At 38.1% G+C, this 23,983-nt stretch overlaps 1 protein-coding gene across 1 annotated transcript in view; it reads right to left on the bottom strand.

The window, feature by feature from the left end:
• The window catches only part of LOC149285050 (metalloprotease TIKI1-like), a 32,463-nt gene that overhangs the window by 6,164 nt on the left and 2,316 nt on the right, over nucleotides 1–23,983 (bottom strand). The window contains exon 2 of the mRNA XM_089495844.1: nucleotides 13,933–14,493. Within this exon, the coding sequence (XP_089351970.1) occupies nucleotides 13,933–14,493 (561 nt within the window). The remainder of the gene's footprint in view (nucleotides 1–13,932; nucleotides 14,494–23,983) is intronic.

Below are 23,983 nucleotides of genomic sequence, written 5' to 3' on the forward strand. Positions count from 1 at the left end.
TACCACATACCATGTGCTCTACTGCATATACAGAAACAGCTAGTGGTAACAAATAATCAAAGTTCCGTAAACTTATCACATTGAATTTGAGACAGCTCGTCATCTGGCAGGGTACTACCATATAAATATCTTGTCTTTAAAGTACAATTTCTCTGCATTTGTAGATATTATATATTGTTTAATTGCCTTGGTGGCAGTTTACTGATTCAGCCAGATTATGTTAGGGCGCAGGGAGGAGAATAATAGCAAGGTATATCAATTGATATGCTAGGTCTGCCACCTTTTTACAGAACTCTACTTCCTATTGCCTTACGTTTAAACCATATATCTCCAAATCAGTTATACAGTCTTTTTTATCTATTCTATAGCTATTACTATATATTTTTAACATACTATTATAACTATGAAAATAGTGCTAGTCTGTTGTAGCTGATACTTGTGTCACGAGATGGTCATGAAAAATAAGAACTTCCTGAAAACCTGGATAATGCAAATGTATTCATTTTGCTTTTATCGTTATAACCAATAGAAGTGTTTAGTAATAGAGTCTTAGAGATAGAGTTGTTTTCTAAACCATTATCTAATAAACTGACTTGACAACCAAAGAGTTGAGAGTGGAAAACACTGAAGATAGGGCAATTGATTGAACAGATGTGAGAGTTTTTGTTGTTGAGTCCTAGAGCTGGCAGGGTGGCGATTGGCTAATTTAAGTTGCATAATACCATAAGTCTTTCATATGCAGATTGGGTCTTTGATCCTACAGGCATATAAAGAGCCCAGCAGGGGTCCTTTTGTCTTAAAAAAAGGAAAGGAAAAAAGACAACTCTAGTGTCTGAGGGACTCTTGCTTTTCCCCTATATAGTTTAGCAGACTTGCCCGACTTATCTTTTCATAGGAGACATGACAGCTGTGGAAATATGAGCAGAAATTTAATATTATATGTATAGAGGCTGTTTATTTTATTTCAATATACTGAATAAAACTTAGGGCACTGACTGCTGTGAATATTCTCAAAAGTAATAAAATATTAAATTAATATTTATTTTATTGTTACAATACTAACATTTCAACGAATATCATATATAGTTAGATATTAACATATTATCTGGGCATATATTAAACCATGATGACAACACAAAGCTTTTTGAGATGAATTTAAGTCATGTTTTTATTGTTTTTTCCCACTAGCTTTTAATCCAGTTATTAGCATTGTGTTATCTTTATTATTTTAGGATATTTTTATCTTTGAAAAGTTTGCCAATTGGTTTTAGCGATTTCCTATTCTTACCTCAAGATAAGGCTGACATATTACAGTGACCTCTTGCTTTTAGCCCAGCAGTACATACATACTGTATATGCACGGCTGTACTGCAGAAAGGAACCAACTGGCCCATCTATTCTGCCTTCAAGTACTCCCAACTTTTCACAGTTCACAATATTCTTACAAATATCCATTAGCAATAAATCTTTAAGATATTAGTAACATTATATGCTGGTAACAGCTGGGAACATCCAGGCCCCTGCTACCCGGAGCCATCTTTCTTCTGGATGTGGGTGGACTGGCCTGTTGACATCAGTGGGTGGGGTCAATGATGTATGGGCGGAGCTATCCTCAAACACATTACATTTTTAAGTGGTAGGAGGAGAAAATGGATGGAGAGCAGGGTGTACCTAAAGGCCCCTACTCTGGCCTGGAAAAGTGGCGCTTCACCCAGAGTTTCCAGGCAAAACCTGGAGAGCTCATTTAGAAAGTTCCCAAGGAGGCCCCATGGAAGTTGAAGTAGAGGTCTGTGCTTCAACTGCATTGTACAGCTCCCCTGGCCTGACAGGGAAAGCGTATCTCCCCAGCTGGCCCATGATCCCAGCTGCCCACATAACCAGGCCATTGTCACGTAAAGTTACAAAGGTTTATTCACGAAATGTCAGTTTGCTCCCAAAAAGTGAGTTAAATGCTGCCTAGTTGGACACTGTGAAACTCTCATACTGTCGAGTTTGTCATTATGTGTGTTGGTCAAAGTGCCAATGAAAGTCTGTAGTTGTGTTGGACACTATTTGTGATTCATATTGAACTTAAATGAATTCTGGGCCAATTCACCTCTTCTTATAGAGTAAGGTGTTTATTTGTTAACTTGGAGCCCCTTTTCAACTTGACTTAATACGACTAGTTGCAATGCTGTTAATAGCAAAGTGTCATAAATTGTAATGTGGGTAAACTTCTAGTGGACAAGCCCTGTGATGGAATTCTTACTTTACTGAATAGATGACTATTCAACTACTTAAGTCCAGAGCAACCCAACTCAAATGTTATAGTTTGTGAATAGACTCAAACAATAACAACGTAACATAATGTAATCTACCACTGCTCAAAATGTTTAATCTATGCATTAATTTGCTGAGTAAATTAAGTTGTAATAACACTGTCCTCTTATGTTATACCCTTGAAGAAGTATTAGGTTTAACTTAAGTCTCTCACCTCTCACTGATTAATTTACAAAAGATGGATTGGGAGGCTCCAGTTTGAGAATTCATTTTCCTGAATTTTCAAACAAAATTATCAACTGTTCCATTTGTTATTTTGCATGCTATTTATCACTTTAATTAGTTTGTATCTTGGATATAAAATTATGGCCAATTGTGCTGTGTTTATTTGGCTGACATTTACTTTTAATAGTGTTCGTTTGCCAAATAATTAATAGTCTCAGATAGTCCAAGGAAATTCTGCGGAAACACAAAAGGATATTTCTTCATATCTAGTGCCAAAAACCATACGCAGTACAAATTTGGCAAATAGTCACGTAATACATACTATGTTTCATACCGAAATAACGTACAGGTGCCACTATTATGATAGGTGATCTTTTCCTTAACTTTGCATGCTTTATTAAATTATGTGCAAAGTAGAAAAACCCACAAAACCTGTATTTTTACAATTAAAATTCTGCACATATAAAGTTTTAATACCTTAAAAATAGTTTGTGTATAAAGAATCTGAACAGCATGTTGTGAAAAGTAAAAAGACAGAATTTAAAAAATGTAATTAAATTACAGATCCAAAAGTGGAAACAATTTTAATTTGTTAGAATTTAAATAGGATGTTTTCTGTCAAACTGTTCTGCATTGTTTTTCTTTAATTTGGTTCATCTTATTTAGCCTCCAACACTCCCAGCATGAGACACCATTAGCCACTTATCATCCAGTGATGTCTTGGCAATAGAATCACAAGCTGTGCTGATCAGGAAAATCTTCTTTGGAGGAAAGGAAAACACTTGTAAAAATGGCATAGATAAACTTGAATTTGAAAGCGGCTGGTGCTCTAGCAGCATCAACAGATGACCTTCATTGTCAATCATCATGAGCTGATAAATCTAGTAAGTGAGTTAAGTAACAATTATTAAATTGAATGAAAAACACATACATTAGTAATATATTATTATTAATAATAATAATAATAATAGAGTTCTGTAATAATTGTATCATGATTTGTTTTATTTCCTCAGCCTCACTGTCTCATGCCATACCTCCCAACAATGGTTTTCCAAGTTTGGGCACCTAAAAAATTATTGGGTGTGTGATACATTCATTACAATGATTCCCATTGCCTATCTTTGTAGGCTCAGAAGAGGGGTTCCCTGGCAGGATGCAAGTGGTAGTTACCCATTCATAAGAAAAATTATATGACCATGTTAGTAGTAGCTAACAGACCACTACTAGATTAGCCACAATCAGTGACATATTCTGGCCTAGGCCAACTAGCAATCCCCCTGCTGCAAAACCGAGGGCAGATTGACCTTTTGGACGATCAGGCCCCCCAGTATCCTGCTGCTCAATGGGCCAGTTACAGGGGAGATATTCGATCTCCTCAACCTGCCTTTTTAAGCTATGATGGATGAGCCAACTCAGCACAGCCCCCATAGTCTGCATTAGACGGTGGTGTGTGTTTTTAAGACAAGGAGCTCAGGGATATGATGTCATTTCCAGGCGCTCCATGTCTTAAAGGCATGTCATGCCATTTAAGGCAGTGCAGACTCGGCCTTAAGTCGAGTAGGGGGGATGGACAGGGGTGGGGGACCTGCCCTATGTCAGGCCTAAGACAGGGTAGAAGGTAAATGCATTGTTGGCCACAGTTACCCCAGCCTACAATTCCTATGATGTTCAGTCAGTAATGGCTCACTGTATATCATGAGAGCTGTAGAGAACATAAAAAAGTTAGTGTGTAGTGTAGGCCACCACAATCCCAGTCTGTAACTACAATTCACATGAATTTCAGCTAGAAATATGGCTGGTTAAATATTATTGTAGATGGAGTCAACAACAAAAAAAGGTAATTTTACATTGTGTAGTTCTGTGATGCACAGCAAACATCCTAAATTATTACAAAAAAGGTAGTAAGCAAAAGGGACATAAAGGCTAACCAACCAAAATAGGACACTTCGTAGTTTTGCATTTCTCATGATGTTCAACCAACCTACTCCAGTTGTTGAGTACTGTCTTTCCATTATCCGCAATATACCAGACTAGCTGAGAGTCATGGGAAATGTAGTCTTAACAGCTGTATTAAGTAACCCTAGCACAATACATGTTTGAATATAAGTGTGTCTCTGTCCTGGCATTGACTCTGTGCCTGCGAAGGAGCCGATGCTAGAGTGAAGAGGAAGAGAGGAGCTACAGAGAGAGGAAGAGAACAGACCAAACCACTCCGGCAGCAGGGGTGTACATGATTAAATAAAAGCTTTTTTTGCTGCACTTCCCAGGTGCTTTTTCTGGTGTCTATGTCTAAATAGCCTACTCCAGCCTTCTGTTTCTCTCTCTCCTGCTGCTGCTGTTCCACTGGCCTGTGGCAGTCATTCTAAGAAAAACCTACTCAAGTTAGTTTATGGTGCTTAAAGTCCTTATTAAGCATCTCATATTTTTGTTTAAATAGTAAAGTTAGTTAAACATTTCATCATGTGATTTTCCAAAGAAAAGTGTCATACACATGTAATGTAAAGTGGAGCTAATTAAGAATTTCCAAAATAAATAATTACAAAGCTTCAGTGCATTTCCTGCTTGATTAATGGCATAATTATCAGTGTTAATAATCTGACAAATTGGAAAATAAAAGGAAAATTATACTCCATTGTCTGCCTTGGAATCTTTCTTTCACACATGGAGTGATGTCACATAAGCAAATGTGTAACTTCCCACTTATGTACCATTATACAATGTTTAGTTGGATACGAGAAGAAATATATGAACAAGATGCAAGACTTTTTTTTAGGAATTCGGGGTTCCATTGTGTGTGTCAACTGAATGGGGCCAACTGCAAAAATAGCCAATAGCCGAGTACGAAAAACTGTATTATATAAGCTATATGAAATGTCCTGGAATTAAAAGTGGCAAAATAAATCTATGATTTATGTTATAAAAACAATGTATATGTATATATATATATATATATATATATATATATATATATATATATATATATATATACATACATACATACATACATACATACATACATATAACATCCCCTTTTTATTTTTTCAGGTGTTAGAAGAGACAGGTCACTTTTCCATGCAATTATTGCTGAAGATAGTTCTTAGGCTGTAGGGGGCTGGGAGAGTGGTGTGGAAAACAGCAGATGCTTTTTTTTTGTCAAAGACAAAAGACCCACTGCCACCATCTCTACTTTTCAGAACTTTTATCCAACTTGATCAAAGCTGCACTTTGCATTTGAATGGGTTATGGCATTATGCAACTCAAATTAGCCAATCACCACCCCGTCAGCATTCAAGTCTTCACAACTAAACTCTCACATCTGCTTGGACGCTTGCCCCATATTCTGTTCTTTTGCTTTCTTTATACAGGGTTGAAAGCCATTTACCGTCTTTGATTATGATCGGGGAATCTATAGCACCACAGAAACACTGCTGAGTGCAAAACATGCTAGTTTTGTTTCCTGATTTTCTATTCTCATATACCCGCTGTCATGCTACAATGCTATTTTTTTTATTTTTATATGATGTTGAAATCTGAACCTAACATTCATTTTTGATGCTTAGAATTGCCCAACAAAAGGCACAAATGCTATGAAAGTCACTAAGCTGACTTTGTCATGCAAATAAGTAGAGAAAGTGAGCCTTTGGACTACATAGCTAGATTTTTTGATTTAGCTCCCATGATACTTTTGAAGTTGACAGCTGAGACTGCCCAACTAGTAGCAAGGGCACCTTAAATAGTCTTCATTGAGCTTACTTGAAAGGACTCCCTGAACAATGAATGTATATGAATGCATAAGTATAAGTACTTTCATATGGATTTATTTAAGCTACAAAAAAAGAAAATAATAATTTGCAGAGCTGCAGCTCCCTGCCCTTGGTCCGAGGTTTAGTGTCAGCAGGACATTGACAGGAAACGCTCCCATTAAAAATCAATGGACATGTTTTCCATGCATCTGCATCTGGAGTCTTGTTAGACCTCCACTTGGAGCATTCCGGAACCCCATTGATGGAACTGACTGGCAGTTAAATATATAAAACACAGGGAGATGCGTTTCTCTGAACAAATGTCCTTCACAGAAAATTGGAATGTTATATTATATATATATATATATATATATATATATATATATATATGAAAGGAACATAAAAAGAACAACATAATAAAATAAAATAATTCTGCGTTTACTTCCTAATGGAACAGCAAGTTTAAAAAATTAACAAACTAGTGATATTATAGTCCAAGGGGTTATGGGTTCAAAGTCACGTGAACAAATCTGTTCTGCAAGGTCATTTTACTCTACAGAGAAAAATACCCCTCGTCTTATAATCGAGGTCGTCTTCTAATCAGACCTCAAAAAAATGTCCGCTGGGGCCAGGCAGCGTCTCGTCTACTAGCAGCAGGAGAACAGGAAGCTAGCAGAGTGTCACATAAATCTGCCTCACCCTTCCTTCCTCTGGGGGCGGGGCCAGAGAAGTTGCTCGCACAGCCGGGCCCCTGCAGAAGTCTTTGAGCGAGAGATCTGCAGTTCAGGTAAGGGGATGGGGGAGGGTTTTTGAGCAGGTATGTGTGATTAATGGAATAAATGAGTATTTAAATGTTTGTGAATGAGTGTGTGTGTGTGATAGCATGGATGTGTAAGGGGGGGGGGGGTGGTAGCATGGCATAGGGAGGTTCCAGCATGTACTGGCTGCCTTGGCTTGATAGGAGTGTGATTGCTGTTAGCAGTTATATATATATACCTCCAGAAATGCCTTTTAACCCCCTATATGCCACTCTGCCCCATGATATGCCTTTTAACCCCCTATATGCCACTCTGGCATATAGGGGGTTAAAAGACATATCATGGGACAGAGTGGCATATAGGAGGGTATAAGACATTTCTGGAGGCACATCATGGGGCAGAGTGGCAAATAGGGGGTATAAGGCATTTCTGGGGGCAGAGTGGCAACCCTGGGGGCAGATGTGCATAACTGGGGGGGCAGGTTGGCAAATAAAAGGAAATAAAAAATATATATTTTTCTCAATCATAGATTTTACTAAATATGAAAAAAATGTTTACATGAATTAATATTTACTAGTAAAACTTTTTTTCCTATAGGGTAGTCTTATATTCAGGTTTTTGTTTTTTTCCTAAATTAATATTTAGATTTTGTGGGGGTCGTCTTATAATCGAGCAAATACGGTACTTACATGTAAAACTCTTACAAGACAAGTCTACGGAATACAATGTTGCTTTGAACCCTTTACTGGAAAGATACAAATGTACCAACAAATGAAATGTGTTTGGTTTATGCAATGACAAATTATTTCATTTCCTACTTTCACTCCTCCTGTGGTTGGTTCTTCATAATATGTAATTTTTTCACAACTTAAACTTTAATGCCTACCCCTCAAGTAAGCATACACCCCATTCAAAGGAATATTACACTAGAAAAGGCAAGGTTGGCACCTAATTGGTGAAGACCTGCATGACCAGGTTCGGCCAGGGGTTCTTTGGAGGTCTTTGAGTGGAGTTAGGTTTTTCTGTTTGTATAGCACATCTGTGATGGCTAACCCCCCCCCCAAAAAAAAGAGTTGGTATGTGAGTCACTGGGCGGCCATCCTTCTGCAGTTGCAGGGGTTTTTTTTTTCAGGCAACAAGGTCAATAGCCTGGGTGACCTGGTTGGTGTCCCTGGGGAGCCTATGTCAGACACTAGTAAAACTTTTTTCCTATAGGGCAGTCTTATATTCAGGCTTTTTCTTTTTTTCCTAAATATTCAAATTTGAGGGGGGTCGTCTTATAATCAAGCAAATACGGTATTATTCTGATATTTATTTACCTACATAGATAACGTGAAACAAAATATTAGCATGTCTTTTTAGTCATTAAATACCCAGATTATACAGTAAAAAATGTTAATCAGCAATTTGAAAGTCAATATATAATAATTAACTGATTCACTCATAAATCATGAGCTGTCTTTCTGGACTACAGAGGATCGAGTAGCTAGAAGTACCTCACCTTGCACAAAAGGTTGCCATAAGAAAACATATTTACATTGGGTGTGAATGTTTGCACCGGAAATACGTATTGACCAAAAGACAAAGAATGGTCCTTGATCAACGTAAGCAGAGTTGACTAGTGTTACACGTGAAATATTTAAACACTCAACCCTTGCATATCTTTGATATATTCCTATGGTGAAGGGAATATATCACAAAATATTTTATAATACAATTTACCCTTATATTTTACGCTTCACACACAGCCCTCCATATTATAAAGCACTTGTCAGACACTTCTACTGGAGCAAGACAATAAATGCTAATACGTTGTCAGTATAATAAGGTATATGTAACAGTATATGTTACAAAATGGCTTTGTAATCACAGTTGGGCCTTTATCAGTGTTCATTAGGTTAGCCGCCTCTGGTAAACTCCAAAAACACAATTTAGATAAGGTATCATTGTTCCAAAATCTAGGAAAAATACCTTAAAGACAAGTTTCATCTGAAAGGACTATGAAAGAATGCAAGTAGCAGGAGATAAGAACAGCAACCTATACAGTCAATGTATACAATATGTTAGGGACATTTCTGTGTAATTGATAACCCTAAAATACACGGGGTACAACTGATTCCTTTCTGTTGATTAAAATCGAAATGGTTTTCAAACGGTTAAAGAAACATGCCACTGAACTCACTCGGTTTTGTACAAGGACGGCACAAATAATATACTTGTTTTGAACACTAAACAGCGTGATCTCCAAGTTTTCAGGCAATTTTCCCTGAAAGCTAGTCAAACTTTGTGGGATGGCTCTGATGTGTGAATAAACAATTAGTTTCCATGGAAACAGGTCCGTAGTTAGTTTCAGTCAGTGATCAAAGGATGGGCGAGCAGGCAAAAGCCACTACCAGAATAATAGGTGACGAATACGAGTGTCCATACTGTGCACAAAATGCAATGCGTTCTGAATTAGACTGTTCCCACAAAATATCTTTGGGGAACATTTATTAGCCACATTTGGGTAACCCAGAAAAAAATCTGTGTTCCCTTACCATAAATAATTATTTAGCATCATCACAGGTATTCCTACATTCCTCTCATAAACATTATGAACATATTGCATGTTAATGACCTGTTGGGGACAGTCTTATAGATAAACTGGGCATACTTATGAAAATAATTCTAAAGGTGGAGCAATTGCTATGGAAACCATGGAATGCTGATTGCTTCACATTTAGCTTTTTGGGTCAGAATGGCTGTTAATAAAACTGGTTCAATGTTGCACATAGATGTGCAAGACTGCGAAGACGTTAAGAGCTTCAAATGTCCAGTTACGCATCTCATTCCTAATACCTCTATCATTTGTTTCCCAGCTATATGTGAATGTTTTTGTTCGGCTTTGTTTCTTCATATGTCAGGGTTTGAGCATATATATTTTTTACGGTAACAGAGTTAACAACATATTTGCATTATTGTGCACCAATTACCTAGACACAACTTTATTTGTTATTCCTGTACTCACTGTGACCTTAGCCTCACAATCAACTAAGGGCCATACTTACATCCAGAGTACAGCATACAGCTAAACGCCTCTTCATTTTCTAAAAAATGCCTTATGGGTGGGAAATAAGAACCACTAAGGTGCAGCCTATTAAAATACAAGTGATACACATGAAAAATATTTGCCTCTTTTTAACAGGAATACACTTACTGGCTCCAATGACGCTACAAATATGTCAAGGTAAGTGCCTAGTGTATCCCTTAGAAACATCCATTAAAATGTCTTAATGTCTTTAAACACAACATTAATGCAAATCAATGTCAATCTCACAGCTTTTACGGCATGCATTTAATGTTTTTTTTATAAAAAAACTGAGTTTCTCCGTTTGACAGCCTGCTTGGTTGTAAAATAGGTAACGGTCATAATGGTTTCGTATGGGTTGCATTGGGCCATTGCATTCATTGAGCATAAAGTATAAGTTACACAAACAGGTGGCACTTCAGAAGTCCTTGATGTTTGCCACTAAAGGTTATCACTAACGATTATGAAAATATTACCTTCTCTAGGACCAACACAATCATATCTACTTCCCTGTTAAAGACTAACATTACTTCAGTCTAGGCAAGGTGACTGTCCAAGTGCCTGTAACAAGGCTTGTGGAAATCCTGGGGATCTGGGACAATAAAAGTTCTTCCTCCATAAATCATACACAAAGGGGCACAGAGGGGGTCAAAGTCAAATGTGGGGGGCTACCTATAATAAGTAGTATGTGCAAGGCAAGACCTACTAAAACCATTACGTTATATATACAGAGAGCTGGGTACTATGCGGGTTGCACATTTCACGTGACAATATCTGATGCAACCACAAACTATATTCAATGCAGTCACTTGTGATTGCTCAGTTGGAACAGGTCAGGTTGCTGGTTCAGCATCATTTAATTTTATTCAGCAGCTCATCATCATTGTGGGGGTTTATGTAGCCGCCCCAGCAATGGACTAATAAATGCTTTAACTTGGCTGATAATTCTATTGTATTTGGTCACTGTTCAACATGTGGCTCAACTGAGTTACAATAAAATGAGTTTCACAAACAAACATACTATTGTAGAATCTGAAAATAAACTATGCCTATCTCAAATGGCAAATGGTGAAATTGCTTTCCAGGCTAAATATTTATTATTGAATGATGAATACTGACAGAATATTCTTAAAATTGGCACCTGGGTTCTGTTTTATAATATAATGCAATTCATTTCTTTTTTCTTGGAAAAAAGATAATGTAAGCGAGGGTGAGAGGGAGGTGGGATGTACGTATATGTGTTTGTATTTATGTATCTATGTAAACATGTATGTGTACTTGTGTGTGTGAGCATGGATGTGTACTTGTGTGTGTGTGAGCATGGATGTGTACTTGTGTTTGTGTGATCATGGATGTGTAATTGTGTGTGTGATCATGGATGTGTAATTGTGTGTGTGATCATGCACGTGTAATTGTGTGCGTTTGTATGTGTGAGCATGAATGTGTAAGTGTGTATGAGAGTGACCATGGATTTTGTAATTGCGTGTGTGTGAGCATGGATGTGTAATTGTGTGTGCTTCTGTGTGAGGATGTACGTGTAAGTGGGGTGAGATGGAGTGTGTGTTAGTGAGTATGAGTAAGTGTGTTTACATATGTGTGCTAGACTGTATGTTGGAAGGGGGGGGGCACAGACAAGCTGTTTAGGGGCAATAATGGCAAAGACCAGCTGCTAAGGTTGGGGGCCCAGGTGCAATTTTCACACCAGCGCCCTGTGGTTTCTAGTTAGCATCTCTGAACGCACACGTCGACCCTTGAAGCAGATGGGCTACAGCAGCAGAAGGCCACACCGGGTGCCACTCCTGTCAGCTAAGAACAGGAAACTGAGACTACAGTTCGCACAGGCTCACAAAAATTGGACAATGGAAGACTGAAAGAACGTTGCCTGGTCTTATGAGTCTCAATTCCAGCTGCGACATTGAGATGGCAGGGTCAGACTTTGGCGTAAGCAACACGAAAGCATTGATCCATCCTGACTTGTATCAATGGTTCAGGCTTGTGGTGGTGTAATGGTGTGGGGGACATTTTCTTGGCACACTTTGGGCCAAGAAATTGAGCATCGAGTATTGCTTACCAATACTTGCTGACCATGTCCATCCCTTTATGATGACAGTGTACCCATCTTCTGATGGCTAGCAGGATAATGCACCATGTCACAAAGCTCACATCATCTCAAACTGGTTTCTTGAACATGACAATGAGTTTACTGAACTCCAATGGCCTCCACAGTCACCAGATCTCAATCCAATAGGGCACCTTTGGGATGGGGTGGAATGGATGATTTGCATCATGGATGTGCAGCCCCACAAATACTGCATCATGTCCATATGGACCAAAATCTCTGAGGAATGTTTCTAGCAACTTGTAGAAAGTATGCCACAAAGAATGAAGGCAGTTCTGAAAGCAAAAGGGGGTCCAACCCGGTACTAGCATGGTGTACCTAATAAAGTGGCCAGTGAGTGTAAACTTCCCTCTTATGCTATGTTAAATCACTTTAATTTATTTAAATGTTTTTATCACATCTCAATTCACTCTTCTTTCTCTAGTCCAGGGGTGTCCAACCTGCGGCCCTCCAGCTGCTGCAGGACTACATCTCCCATAATGCTCTTTGAGCTAAGGGGCTTGCTGAGGAGTATGGGACATGTAGTCCTGCAGGAGCTGGAGGGCCGCAGGTTGGACACCCCTGCCTTAGTCTTTACTGATAATTTTTATCCTGCAAACCATTCACCTTATCTCTTCTCATAACTCTCCAATAGGTCCTCCTGGAGATGGGGTCTCCAGATCTGTACACAATACTGTAGATGAGGCCTTACCAGAGATTTGTAAAGTGGCAGAACCTCTCTCTTCCGACTACTAATGTATCTAACTATACAACCCAGCACGCTACTTGCTTTTTCTAACACTTTATCGCACTGCCTGCTTACCATTAAGACCTCTGAAATAATGATTCCATAGTCCATCTCTTCTGTTGTCACTGACAGAACAGTGCCCCCAATGTTATATTCTGCATTGGAATTTTTACATCCCAATTGCTTTATTTTACATTTATCAACATTAAACTGTAGATTTATAGGTAATACTGAGCTACCATATTCATTAAGTGCATTTGTTGACTATAGTGTTTCTTTAACCATAGAATAATCAGAAGAAATGTTACATCGGCTGCTATGTTGACTGATTTTTTTGTTGATTTAAATTGGTAATTTTACATATTCAGTGGTGGCCAATCTCAAAGTCACCATCCGAGTTCCCATACAGTTTTCATTGGGTTCAGACAGAGCCCAAATTTACATTAGCATAATATGAAAGGCTGCAACTTTAAGTCTCTAGCTAAGATTAACAATAGTTCTGTAACACTTTTAATGATATTCTGTTTTTAGACATAAAAGCACCTGTGATTGCCACATCTGAATAACATTTCTTCTGTCACACTTGCTTGGAAAAAAATCAATAAAAAAGCCTAACACACACTGTACTAAAGATTAATATTTTACAGTTTTCAAAACTGTATACACAGCAAAATCTATAAACATATTACAGAATCAAATCAGGTCTGCGGTGGAAGTATGGTGATGTAGTGCTTACTGTTGGCTACCTCTAGAAGACTAACCAAACCAAACCAAACCAATGGACATCAGGTATTTTAACCAACCTGTGAATTTTCATTTACCAGTTCAAGATCTTTGACTACATCATACATAAATGTTGGTTTAAGCACCATAAAAGTAACCCATAATAACCAGGCAAGATATGTGTCCTAAAAGATATCAAATGCTGTATACTGTTATTATAGTAATAGCTCTTTTATATATGTCAGTGCTGTACAGTGTTAATACAAACGGTTAGTGCTATGCTTCATATGTGACATACTCTCTAATTTTACCTGTGAGAAGTTCAGTCCATTCAGTGGGTGGCATTGCTCCTCCACTTTTTCTACTGCTCCTGTCCTCTTCTTAAGACGTTCGGCTTCCTGAGCCAAATATAAATCCAATACTGGGACTCCTCTTGATTTAATATCGACCTCCGTCAAAGAGTTCACCATGAGCATTACCCATACAGGTCTTTTTCTCTCCCAATTTCCAGCAATTGCATTGAATAAATAATCTGCATAAAGCCCCTTCCCCCTTTGATCTGGAGTCATCCATGAGGGCATCATTAGTTTAACGTATTCCAAATGACGTTTCAGTCTACGGTAAATGTCTCTAGGAAGCACACTTTGGAGGTTCTCACCCTGGGGTAACATCTGACAGCTGGTCAGAGCTGAAATTGTGTAGGGGTCTGTCAGATCGAGCTCAAAGTATACAATATTGCTTTGATGAAAAGCTTTCTTGGAGTTTTCTGGGATGAAATCCCACACTCTTGTATAAGGAACATGAATAGTACCAAAGAAGTATGAAGGAGGATCTCGTTTTATTGTCCAAAGAAAGGAGTTTAACTGGCTTTGCTGAAAAACAAACAAACAAAAAGATTAATTAAGATAATATGTTAAAAAATAAGTTAACAAAATTTTCACCATATGTTTAACAGAAATATACACTAACAATGCTAAAATGGGTTTTATGTTGTATAATTAAAGCACAATTTTATTCCTAAATACTTAAAATATTCTACTGAAGAAAATATTTTGGGGTTCTGTTTAGAGACACCTGTTTTATAATTCAATATCACACTTTACTATTATTGAAACAGGTATTTGGTTTACCATAACAAAAGCTATTTACCGTAAGCAACTGTTCTGTTTTAGTAGCATAAGCAAACCTTAACACACTTATCTTGAGCTTTTGGTGAAATCTAGGGCATCCTTGGGCAAGCCAATGCTTGAGGTTTACTCTCTACAGAGTTGTAAATAAGTTGAGCTGAGACATTTATTTTCAATCACTTAACTATGCACAATAAAGAGACAACCCTGGAGAATTTCTAATGCAAGAAGGAATGGGCGGACTTCTTAGTTCTTAGTAGGTCAGTGAAATTTTCTCTTCTCATAAGAATATCACATGAGGCTGGCCTTTAAAATATACTGTCATACTTGGGAACTCTACTTCTTTGTCTTGATCTGTCAGCTGATTACTGTCCTCAAATATGGGCTTTTATCTCCTGGTGGTGGACATGGCCGTTAGCCCACTTCTCACCTAATTATGTCCCTTTACTACCTACTTGCAACTATCCACAACCCCCATCAACAAGACATGTCATGATGGCCTGTATGAAGACAGAGGTGAGAGCACATATTAAATAAAGTATCCTTTGGAAAAAACAGCATTCTTACCCAAATAGGCATTAAAAAGTTTGGTTTTGTAGTATGATACATTATACATAAATATATAATATTGCAGGCTTTTATACCAGCAACAAAATACATTCATGATCAGTATATCTGACTAAAACTGACAAAATTCTGTAGCTCTCCATATTTTAAACTAATATATTTCATATGAAAGGGTCTGCCTTCCCTGACCCCTGAACTTCCCTTGTCTCAGTTACCACTAACTAAAAACAAGATGTGACAACTATGATGATTAAAACAGAGGTGAGGTGAAAGTTCACTTTAAAAGAATGTTGGAATAACTTTGGTGACAAAATTACTGAAAACCATTCAGAAATGCATTTGCCCAAAATGTCAGACTTTATATGTGATTATATATATATATATATATATATATATATATATATATATATATATATATATATATATATCCTTGGCAGAACATTTTTTTAAATCATGTAAAATGTTACATCGGTCAATATTATTGGAGGGAATGCATAATATTCATGTGACAGAGAAGCTTGCAATGATAGGATGTTTTCATAGAAAATGAAAATGCTTCTTGAAAGTTTTTTGTTGTTTTAATGTGGTTATACCTACAACGAAAAAAATATACAGCCAGTCACACATCTAATCCCAATTTACACCATGACAAACTGAGGCTTCCATCAAATTGCTTTCTCGTTAGTATGTCTTTTGACCACAAAAAGTAATGCTGCCCTGTAGTGCCTTACCAGACCGCAGTGATTATTACGGTCGTTATTATGGAAGTAAAATATACAGTTTTGCCATGTATAGCTGTCTTAAGTAAATGCACTTTACTTAATAATTGTCCTGTCCCACCAAGCTGCCCCACTTTGGGCAGATGGGATCATGGGCCAGTTAGGGGGATCATAGGATCACCCCTGACTGCCAGGTCAGCTGTGAAATTGATCAAGGTCTGTGCTTTTGCAGTACAAACCTCATTAAAAGCTCTCACATAACCACCTTGTAACATATTAAAGCAAAACACCATGATATGACATCATATGCTGTCGAATTGCTTCAATACAATCGTTAGTTAGCTGGGCAGGTTGATCGTTCTGCTCCAACCCTAAACATGTTCCTACCCACCTCTAACTATGCCTCACAACAAAGGTGTCCCACTTTGGGCAAGTAAACTGTTAGGGGGACAATATGCGATCAGACACTCTGTAAGCAAACTACAGGAAAAAACAAAATGAATGTGACTAAAGCTCAGAAAAGATAACTATTACAGTTTATCATAGGTCAAAAAAACTGTAAACATAGGTCAAAAAGTAAACTGTAAACATAATACAGTATTGGTTGAAACTGCAGGGCACATAAAAAGCTGCATTCTAAGAGTCTGATATATGGTATACCATTTGCGCACAGGTTAGCAACACGTTTCTCTCTTCCAATACTCAGATGTTAAATCTTTCTTTAGCTTGCATTGCTAGGCACTCAATGTTTCTTTCTCTCTTTTACCTTTAATCTAGCCCCTGACCTACAGATAGAAGTTAATTCCCTTTGTAGTCCCCCTGACCTCTGCCTCCAAAGCACCATAAGAATGTGGTGTGAAGGAGAGGACAGCTGCCTGGGCTCTGTGGAGTGTTAAAGTTCATCTTGAGATGAGAGCCTTTTGGATGGTGCTGACATCTGTCACATGTTCTCACAGGCCCAATTACGTTTTTATAGATGGCCTATGCTTTGAGGTTGTTGTAATGGCACTTTAAAGAGGTTAGGTCCTTACATTCTGTTTCCACTTTTTTGGTGACCATGTTTCTCTTTCATTCTGTAAGCTTGCATACACACAACTGAATACATGTAGACAGTGGTTTCTGCCTGCCATTGGATAATTGGATTCAATAGAAATATATATCATGAAGCAATTGTGTTAGTGGAGAATCTAGAAAGAGGGTAGCTATGGAGCTATATTGTAGCAAATGCCTAATAGGTTCATCTGAAAGCTAAGACCCTCAAATGCTCATCATTTTATTTGTCAGGCTCAAGTTCTGTGGAACTATACTAAATTCAAAAGCATATTCCAGTAGGGCAGAAGATCAACTTTGATTAAACAGTTATACCATTTTAGGATGGAACTGAATTTGGGATTTGCGTTTATCTCTGTTGTATATTGCTATGTATAAATTAATGTATGTTTTACATTTTTCACAGTGTTTCTGTTCCCTTACGACTTGTATCAAAACTGTTTGCGTACATGTTTATATTTCTGACACTTTTGAGAGAATAATAAAAAAAAAAACATTTTCCCCTAAAATATCCATTCAATATTTTATATCACCATCTGTTACACTTTCCATCATGGATCAAACAGCCAAGCATAGCTGCTGACACATTCTCATTTGACTAAATGTGAATGCAAATATGTATTCACACACAAATATATCACAATTATATATACATTTGTAGAAAACATGGTTGTTTGTGCAAATATCAGTTAAACTATATTGTAAGCTTGTTTGAGCAGGACCCTCTTCTCTGTTTCTTTCAGTAAGTTAAATTTGTTATATGATGCACTACTTGTCATGTCCTATTTACCCCATTGTACAGTACTGTGGAATATGATGGAGCTGTATTTGTTTTATTGTTGTCTTGCATATTATCTCACAATGTACTGGCTAGCATAATACAAAGCAAAATATTCAGCCTGGGCAAAAGTAATTTAATAAAAATACCGTATTGGCTCGGATATAGGCTGCACCCGAATATAGGCCGCACCCTAAAAGTTAGGTGCTTTTTTAATGAAAAAAGTTCTGCCCCCCCGAGATATGCTGCCACGAAGATGTACCCCCCCGAGATATGCTGCCACTCTATCCCCCCCGAGATATGCTGCCACTCTATCCCCCCCGAGATATGCTGCCACTCTACCCCCCCGAGATATGCTTCCACTCTACCCCCCCGAGATATGCTGCCACTCTATCCCCCCCGAGATATGCTGCCACTCTACCCCCCCGAGATATGCTGCCACTCTACCCCCACCGAGATATGCTGCCACTCTACCCCCCCGAGATATGCTGCCACTCTACCCCCCCGAGATATGCTGCCACTCTACCCCCCGAGATATGCTGCCACTCTACCCCCCCGAGATATGCTGCCACTCTACCCCCCCGAGATATGCTGCCACTCTACCCCCACCGAGATATGCTGCCACTCTACCCCCCGAGATATGCTGCCACTCTACCCCCCCGAGATATGCTGCCACTCTACCCCCCCCGAGATATGCTGCCACTCTCCCCCCGAGATATGCTGCCACTCTGTCCCCAAGATGTCCCCCCCACCAGACTTACCGGTGCAGCCTCCACGGGGTCTTGCGGGGCCGGCGGGGGACATCTACACATAACACCTATTCAACTTCCGGTGCCGGCACTTCCGCCGTGGGAAGTACCGGCAAGGAAGATTGTTCGCGCAGACGTTCACCGGCAGCGGCGATGCGAGCAGAAACAACCTCTGTTGCCGGCACGTCTGCAAGACGTGCTTTAAAAATCTCCCTTGCCGGGACTCCCCCCGTGGGAATTCCCGGCAAGGGAGATTGTTAAAGCACATCGTGCAGACGTGCCGGCAGCGGCTGTTTACGCGCATCGCCGCTGCCGGTAAACGTCTGCACGATGCGCTTAGACAATCTCCCGTGCCGGTACTCCCCCCGTGGGAAGTGCTGGCAGGGGAGGCTGTCTGAGCGTATCCGAGAGTAGGATACGGGTCCCCTGCACCGCTGCGGGGGATCTGTATCCTAACCCCGCTGCCTGCCCGGCGCCCGGGACTGCATGTCCAGGGCGTCGAGGGCTAGACCCCGATTATATAAAGACTTAAAAGGGGGGGGGGAGTGCGGCCTATATTCGAGCCAATACGGTATGCTCTTTCCCCCAAAGATAGCTGGAGCGATTTGTTGATCAAGGCACTCGTAAATAATTGGATCTAAATGTATTTTTAAAGAAGCAGAAGTACATACACAATCACAGATAATTCACACCCGAAGAATAGAATTTTGTGATTTTTCTTTTTTTTTGGTATTGAAGTGTCTTATCTTTAACTTGATTCGAGAAGCCATTTTCCTACAGAAAGTGTATTTCTTTAAGCAACAGGTTAACAACGTTCTTAAAGTCTTTCAATGTGGTTACCAATGTTTATAGGAAAGCTCTGAGTATTTTATTGGAACATAAATCTCACAACCGGCTGAAATAACTAAAGGTGTCTGTCACTCCCTTTTCTATGTGGTAGAAAGAGAGAAGACTTGGCTGCTTAAGTTTGCACTACAGGAAATTAGGGGAATTGTCAGAGCAAATTTAACTGATACACTGTAGCAGATCAGTAATTTATTCATTCCTCTAATAAAGGTTTAATCATGAAAACAGCACACAATTTAAGAAGATCTTTTCTGATTCTATGATACCTACTGCCAAAGAGCTCCAGCACTGACTCAATGAGTGTTCTAGGGGTCTAATGAGACAGCCCTATTCACGTGTGCAGAAGGTGCTTCCATTGATTTCAATGGGAGTGCTTTTCTGTCACTGATTGGCTGATTTAAGTAGCCAATTAGTGGCGTAAAGCATCAGATCACGGAGGAGCACCAGAACCTAATACATAATTAATTTTATGTTTGTTTTTACTTTAGTCAGTCAAGTGATAAAATAGCTCATTTACCTGCTTTTACCATTCTGGATGAGATACAACATATGCTGTTCAGCACAGCATGAACATTTTAACATGAAGAACCTAAGTAGCAAATTTGTGAATCAACAATATCAGGCTAAACTGTCTCAAACATTTACCCAAGTATTTAGGTACACAACTCAGCAGTGGTCTTTTGGTGCGCAAATAAGCTAATTTAAGCTTTCACACAAGACAAAGCCAACACTTCCCTTAAACGCCTTCCAATTTTCAAACCCACCTATATAAATACTTGTGTCCTCCATACATAATATAATTCATTTGAAAAGCAACATTAAAAACTGGAAAATGGAAATTCTTCCGAAGAATATGTTTTTTAAATACACCATTTCTGGCATTGTCATTCCATCTATTTATCAATATGCCACAGGCAATATATGACCTTCTGCTTATTAGCAATATGTAGATAAAGGTTCATCTGCAAAACATTTGATGTATTAATACATATCGTGCTGGGATTCCTGCAAGTAGAATGTGTTAATTGCCAAAATGTTAAATATTTTAAGGTTAGCTGAACATGATGTATTTCAGATTTTCCGAAAAAAGACCATTTTAATATTAGTGATGAGGTGATCATGTTATTAAAAGTGCAGAATATGATGTTGCTGTACAAATAAATAATAATATTGGAAAAAAATGTTCATGAGGTAAGGTATGTTACTCTTATTTTATTGTTTGCAAGCATTTATTTAATCTACTTTGCATATGTAATTATATTATACCTTCTGAGTGGATCAAAACAAACCAAAATAATGTGATCAGTATTCAATTTTGTATGGCAGAAGTATGGGCTGTCATAAACGGTAATCATTACTACTTATTTCAGGTTTATTTATTAAAATATTATGTGGCAATTGTTATAAAACAAAAATATGAAGATATAAAAAATATATAAAGAAACCCTTAGCTTTTATCCTATATGTCTTTACATAAAAAATTGTAAGAAAAAATATGACCCTGTGGGAAAAAAAGACCAAAAGTGAAATAAATAAATAAATAAATTCATTGTCACCAGTGACCATTACACATTCACAACATGTTAATTAAATATCTCCAAAAATAAAGGAGAAAACCTTTTTGCAAAAGCCAAAATTTACTATCTTTTTGTACCTCGCGTAACATTCATAAGTTTTTTCCTTTCTTTACCCTAGAAAATCACCTCTGTTGGCGTAGAAACAGAAGCCATATTGAAACCAGTGACTGTTCCCTATGCATTGTTTCTATGAACATCTTTAAATGAAGTTCTAGTTTTACTTAATCAAGTATTTCTCTTCTAAATATATCACTGAAATTTGTAGTATTACTTCACTACATTAAATTTAGTTTAAAAGTAGAAGCTGAGGACCACTGATAGCTGACTATGATATACTGTATGAATGTCTGAGAAAATAAAAGCCCAACTGTTGCATAAAGACGGCATCAGTAATGCAAAATAGTGGTGGTATGGGACCTTGCCAATGTGTACTGAATAATGTTAAAATATGAAAAACTATTCAAGTCAACAAGCTGAGTCTCATTCCAACCACATAATCAGCAAGTGGTAGCTATATGGGGATTATGTTTTTAGGAAACCAACTAGAAATCACCTGGGGGAAAGGCTTATTGGAAGAAACTGTTTAGAAGAGTTCATCTGCGGGAAACAGGAACCAGGTTATGGGCACTCAGATTACTGGCAGGTGCAGGTAGGACTTGTCCATTAAGCAGACAATGTAAATGACCTCTATTCATACTGCAAAAGATCCTTTCACACATGCATGCATTTTCAATCAAGTACAGAGAAAGGGAAGTGAAAGGACAGAGGTAGGAGAGGACTGAGCAGAGGAGGAAATCTGAAAACGAAATAGGGCTAAAGGAGGTTGAATGCCAAAAGGTTAATAATATATTAACTCTTTCCAGAATTTATTTTTTTTATTGTTGTTCTTTTCTATTTCCATGCAGATATGAAGAAGGAGTACCAAAATACATGTGCAGCAGTGACCTAGACAAGGCAATAGAAATAATACCTTAATCTTACAAGAATGTGCCTCATTCATAATTTTCCCCAGGAACCCTTAACTGTCATGTGACACAAAAGCAGACAGTAATAGGTTGTAGGAATTGAAAATGGAAACACTTCTTCAAAGTGTCTGTGTTTTAATAAAGAAGAAAAGCACTTTTAAGGTAATAAATGTAAATAAAATAACACTAGTCTAAATTAAATTTTTTCCTCTTTTTGTTACATTGAGACAGGTATTACTGTGGTCATTTAGATGTTTCTGTGCATAGAACGTACAGTATGTGTGAATATCCCATATTTTTGAACCCTATCATTTCTTAAGAGCAGGCTAATTCTACACTTATGGTAGAAAGGACTTATTACACATTTATACATTATTACCAGTTTCTGTACTGAACAGTGCAGCCAGTGTGATTGTGAAGCTAACTATGTGTTTTGTAAGATAAAAGAGAGAACAAGCAGCGTGAATTTCGGTTAATTAAAATGCAAATTGAAATAGTGATAATGGGAACAGGAGACAGAATAAAAGGACCTAATGAAGCAAAAATGGTTGTGTTTAGAGAGGCCGACCTCCTGTGATCATTGGCTAGAGAGGAGAGGGGTCAGATTGCAGTGAATGAGGTGCTTGGCAAAGGGATGAGAGCTTGACTAAAACAAATAATACAAGAAAAGAAGAACCAAAGCAAACAAAACTCTCACACACTCCACACAACTTTATCTCTCCTGACTGGATCTCATTATCTGGCACCGTAAGCACTACTATTCACAGCTTACAAATGCCATTATATCAATTAGCTTACAGCTTATGCCACTAACTTGTTTATTTCCAAGTTTATCCTTAATGGCAACATGTGGAATATACATCACAACCATTTGTGGGGGTTTATTTATCCATCTGCTTCTATAGACAGGTCCCGGTCTTAGTGAACACAATATAATAAAGGGGCAAATTTGGAAAGCTCTGAGAGGGTTTCACAATTGCCTTTCTATACCAAGACACGAGGGCAGCAAATATGCCACAATTTGTGGATATCTCACCTTGAGTACAGGCATCTCAATAAAAAATATTCTTACTTTTTTTCAGGCAAGGTTACATAGAATTCCTGGCCTGTTTGTGGCCCTAGAGGCCTACTCTACCAGTACTGTGGAAGTTTTTACCACTAGGAAATGCTGCTTAAAATGATTGCATGGTGTATGACATCCTAAATGGTAGCCATAACTGCTTGTCCCCATTTGACAGGCAATTATCAACCCTTATCAACCCTGCTGATGGCCACAAAGAAACACTGTAACTAAACTAAACTCCAAAGTTTAGAGGAATTGTCAAGAAGCTAATCCTCTCTTCGGTGATATTATTGCTAAAACCAGCCATTCAAGGGAAATTCAGGGGTCGTGTGTCCATATTTGATACTGGCTAAAGCATGTAAACAACACGGTACTCTGAACCTGCGACATGAAGAGTCTGGCAGAAAAAATATTTTACTGAGGTAGTGAAACAAATAACAAACACATAATTTTGGTGCCAGTGTATGAAAGGAGAAGCCAAACCAACTAATGGATTGCTCCTCTGGTCACTGTGTAACTGGATATGTGTAGGATGAAACAAAGTTCTAATTCCATTTGGTAGCCTTTAAGAAATTTCTACTACCAATCTGGTCATGATACTGGCATAGCTGGCATAGGTATGGGTTATAAGTAACATCAGACATTGACTCAACAGAGGCCCAGGTTGTCAACCAAACATTCAACCAGTTTCTATAAGATGCCTAATTTACAAAACCTAAATGGAATAGTTACATAGACACATAGACACATGCACATAGACATTAACAGCTGGCCAGTAATGTATCGTTTTTTTCTTAGTCCGTCATTTCTAGTCTTGTCATGCCCCCTGAATATATCATATTGTAAGAAGTGCTGTGTAAATTGTTGGTGTTATATAAATCAAAGATAATAATAATAATAATAAAAATAGTAATATAGTCC

Source organism: Sceloporus occidentalis, unplaced genomic scaffold, assembly GCF_023333645.1.
Source record: "Sceloporus occidentalis isolate IW3139 unplaced genomic scaffold, rSceOcc1.0.p SCAF_85, whole genome shotgun sequence".
Classification (NCBI taxonomy): Eukaryota; Metazoa; Chordata; class Lepidosauria; order Squamata; family Phrynosomatidae; genus Sceloporus; species Sceloporus occidentalis.